Genomic DNA, 1,745 nt, shown 5'->3' on the forward strand with positions numbered 1-1,745 from the left:
GTGTGTGTGTGTGTGTGTGTGTGTGTGTGTGTGTGTGCGCGCGAGTGTGCGTGTGCGTGTGTGTACGCACATGTGTGTATGAGTGAGTGAGTGAGTGAATGTGTAGGCGTGCATTTACATGGTTAGACAAGCGACTTGTTATAGGATATTACAAATTAGTGTTCTGTGGGTCATACAGTCATACATTTATCGGCTTTAGAATGACGAGAACGCAGTATTACTTTAGATAACGTAATAGTATAGCATGTAAAACTGTTACAGCGCAATTGTGCAAACTTGCATTTGCGCTAACCAACTCAATTCGAAGTATAAACGGCAACGCTTTAACTGCCGACAGCTAAACCCGTCGCTCTATATTTATATCAGCACGCAACATGCAAGGCTAATTAAGGCATAAATTATATTCATTCCCAGCGCGCACAAATTACAAAACATTTACAAAATATTTATAGCAACTTCAGGCACGGTACATGTTTACATGTTTACGCTGCAACGAACTCTGGAATTTCTCGGTCATGGATCTCAGTGTTGGACCCTGGATCTTAGTGCTGGGACTCAACCCTCACTGTTAATACCCAGACCTTATAGTGCTGAGCCATAGACCTTAATGCTGGGTTCCAGCCCTCGATGCTGTGTGCCGGATCTCATTGCTGGATTGTGGATCTCAGTGCTGTGACCCGGATCCCAGTGCAAGAGCCTGGATCCACGCAGAAAATCCTGGGAAGCAGACTGCCCGGTAGTCTTTTAAATTTGACCCACCAATACCATACCTTTTTATGTGGGCTTATTATTATTATATACATTTATCAAACGCCTGAAAATCACCATTTACCATAACTAGGTTCGCGGTGCAGTACATGTGCGAATGTGTTTGCGCGTGTGTGCACGTGTGGTGCGAAACAGTAAAACAAAATGGCTATGCCGATAAAAGGTAACGGATTGCTGTCCAGTTTAAATATGAAGATCGTTTTCGATCAAATCGCGTGCTACATGGATTTGGGTGTTTTGTAAACCCGAGGACAAGCTTCCGTGCCGCGAGTCACACACATTGCGGCTTTTATTATTAGACGGGAACGGCTATTATCATTAGCTGTATTTTCGTGGGCTTAAATCTTAAAAATAAGGAGCTACTTACTGTGTACGTGCGCTGGCACAGGTTTGTGTTATGTGAGTCCGCGTGCGTACCTGTCGATCAGAGAATGTTCGTTTGTATGGTCGAAGCGCTAGCTGATGTATTCCTGGTGCGTTTCGTTACTTATTAACGGACCAGGTTCCTGTGGGAAACCATATGAAATTCATGAAATGATATTCGAAATTATCAGAAGTAAATAATAGGGTAGATGATAGGGGGATATTATCTGCTTCTGCAGTTATTAATAGAGATATATGGCTGCATGAGGCGTACAATTAATGTAATAACCGCGTGTTCACGAACGTGTGCGTGGTTGGACGTAGGTGTAAATGTGGCCTTTACACGCGTAGGCCTCTATGCGTGGGTGCTCGTGATTGCACAAGTTGTGTACACCTGTATGTGTGCGTGAAAGTGCGTATGCCCACGTGTGTGCAATTACGTGCATGCGCACGCGCGTAGGCATAATATAATATGCTGTTTACACTCTTGTGCGCGTGCGTGATTGCTGCATACCTGTATGCGTGAAGTGCATGCGTTGTGTTGTTGCTTATATCTAAGCGAGCGTGAGTGCCTGTATGCGTAATTGTTGTGTACACCCACGCGTGTACGTGCA

General features: G+C 44.5%; 1 protein-coding gene across 1 annotated transcript in view; it reads left to right on the forward strand.

Moving 5' to 3' along the window:
• The window catches only part of LOC106807040, a 13,371-nt gene extending 12,631 nt beyond the window's left edge, over window positions 1-740 (forward strand). Inside the window, exon 4 of the mRNA XM_014809256.1 lies at window positions 622-740. Within this exon, the coding sequence (XP_014664742.1) occupies window positions 622-740 (119 nt within the window). The remainder of the gene's footprint in view (window positions 1-621) is intronic.
• Window positions 741-1,745: the final 1,005 nt, after the last annotated feature.

Source organism: Priapulus caudatus, unplaced genomic scaffold, assembly GCF_000485595.1.
Source record: "Priapulus caudatus unplaced genomic scaffold, Priapulus_caudatus-5.0.1 Scaffold192, whole genome shotgun sequence".
In the NCBI taxonomy this organism is placed as follows: Eukaryota; Metazoa; Priapulida; class Priapulimorpha; order Priapulimorphida; family Priapulidae; genus Priapulus; species Priapulus caudatus.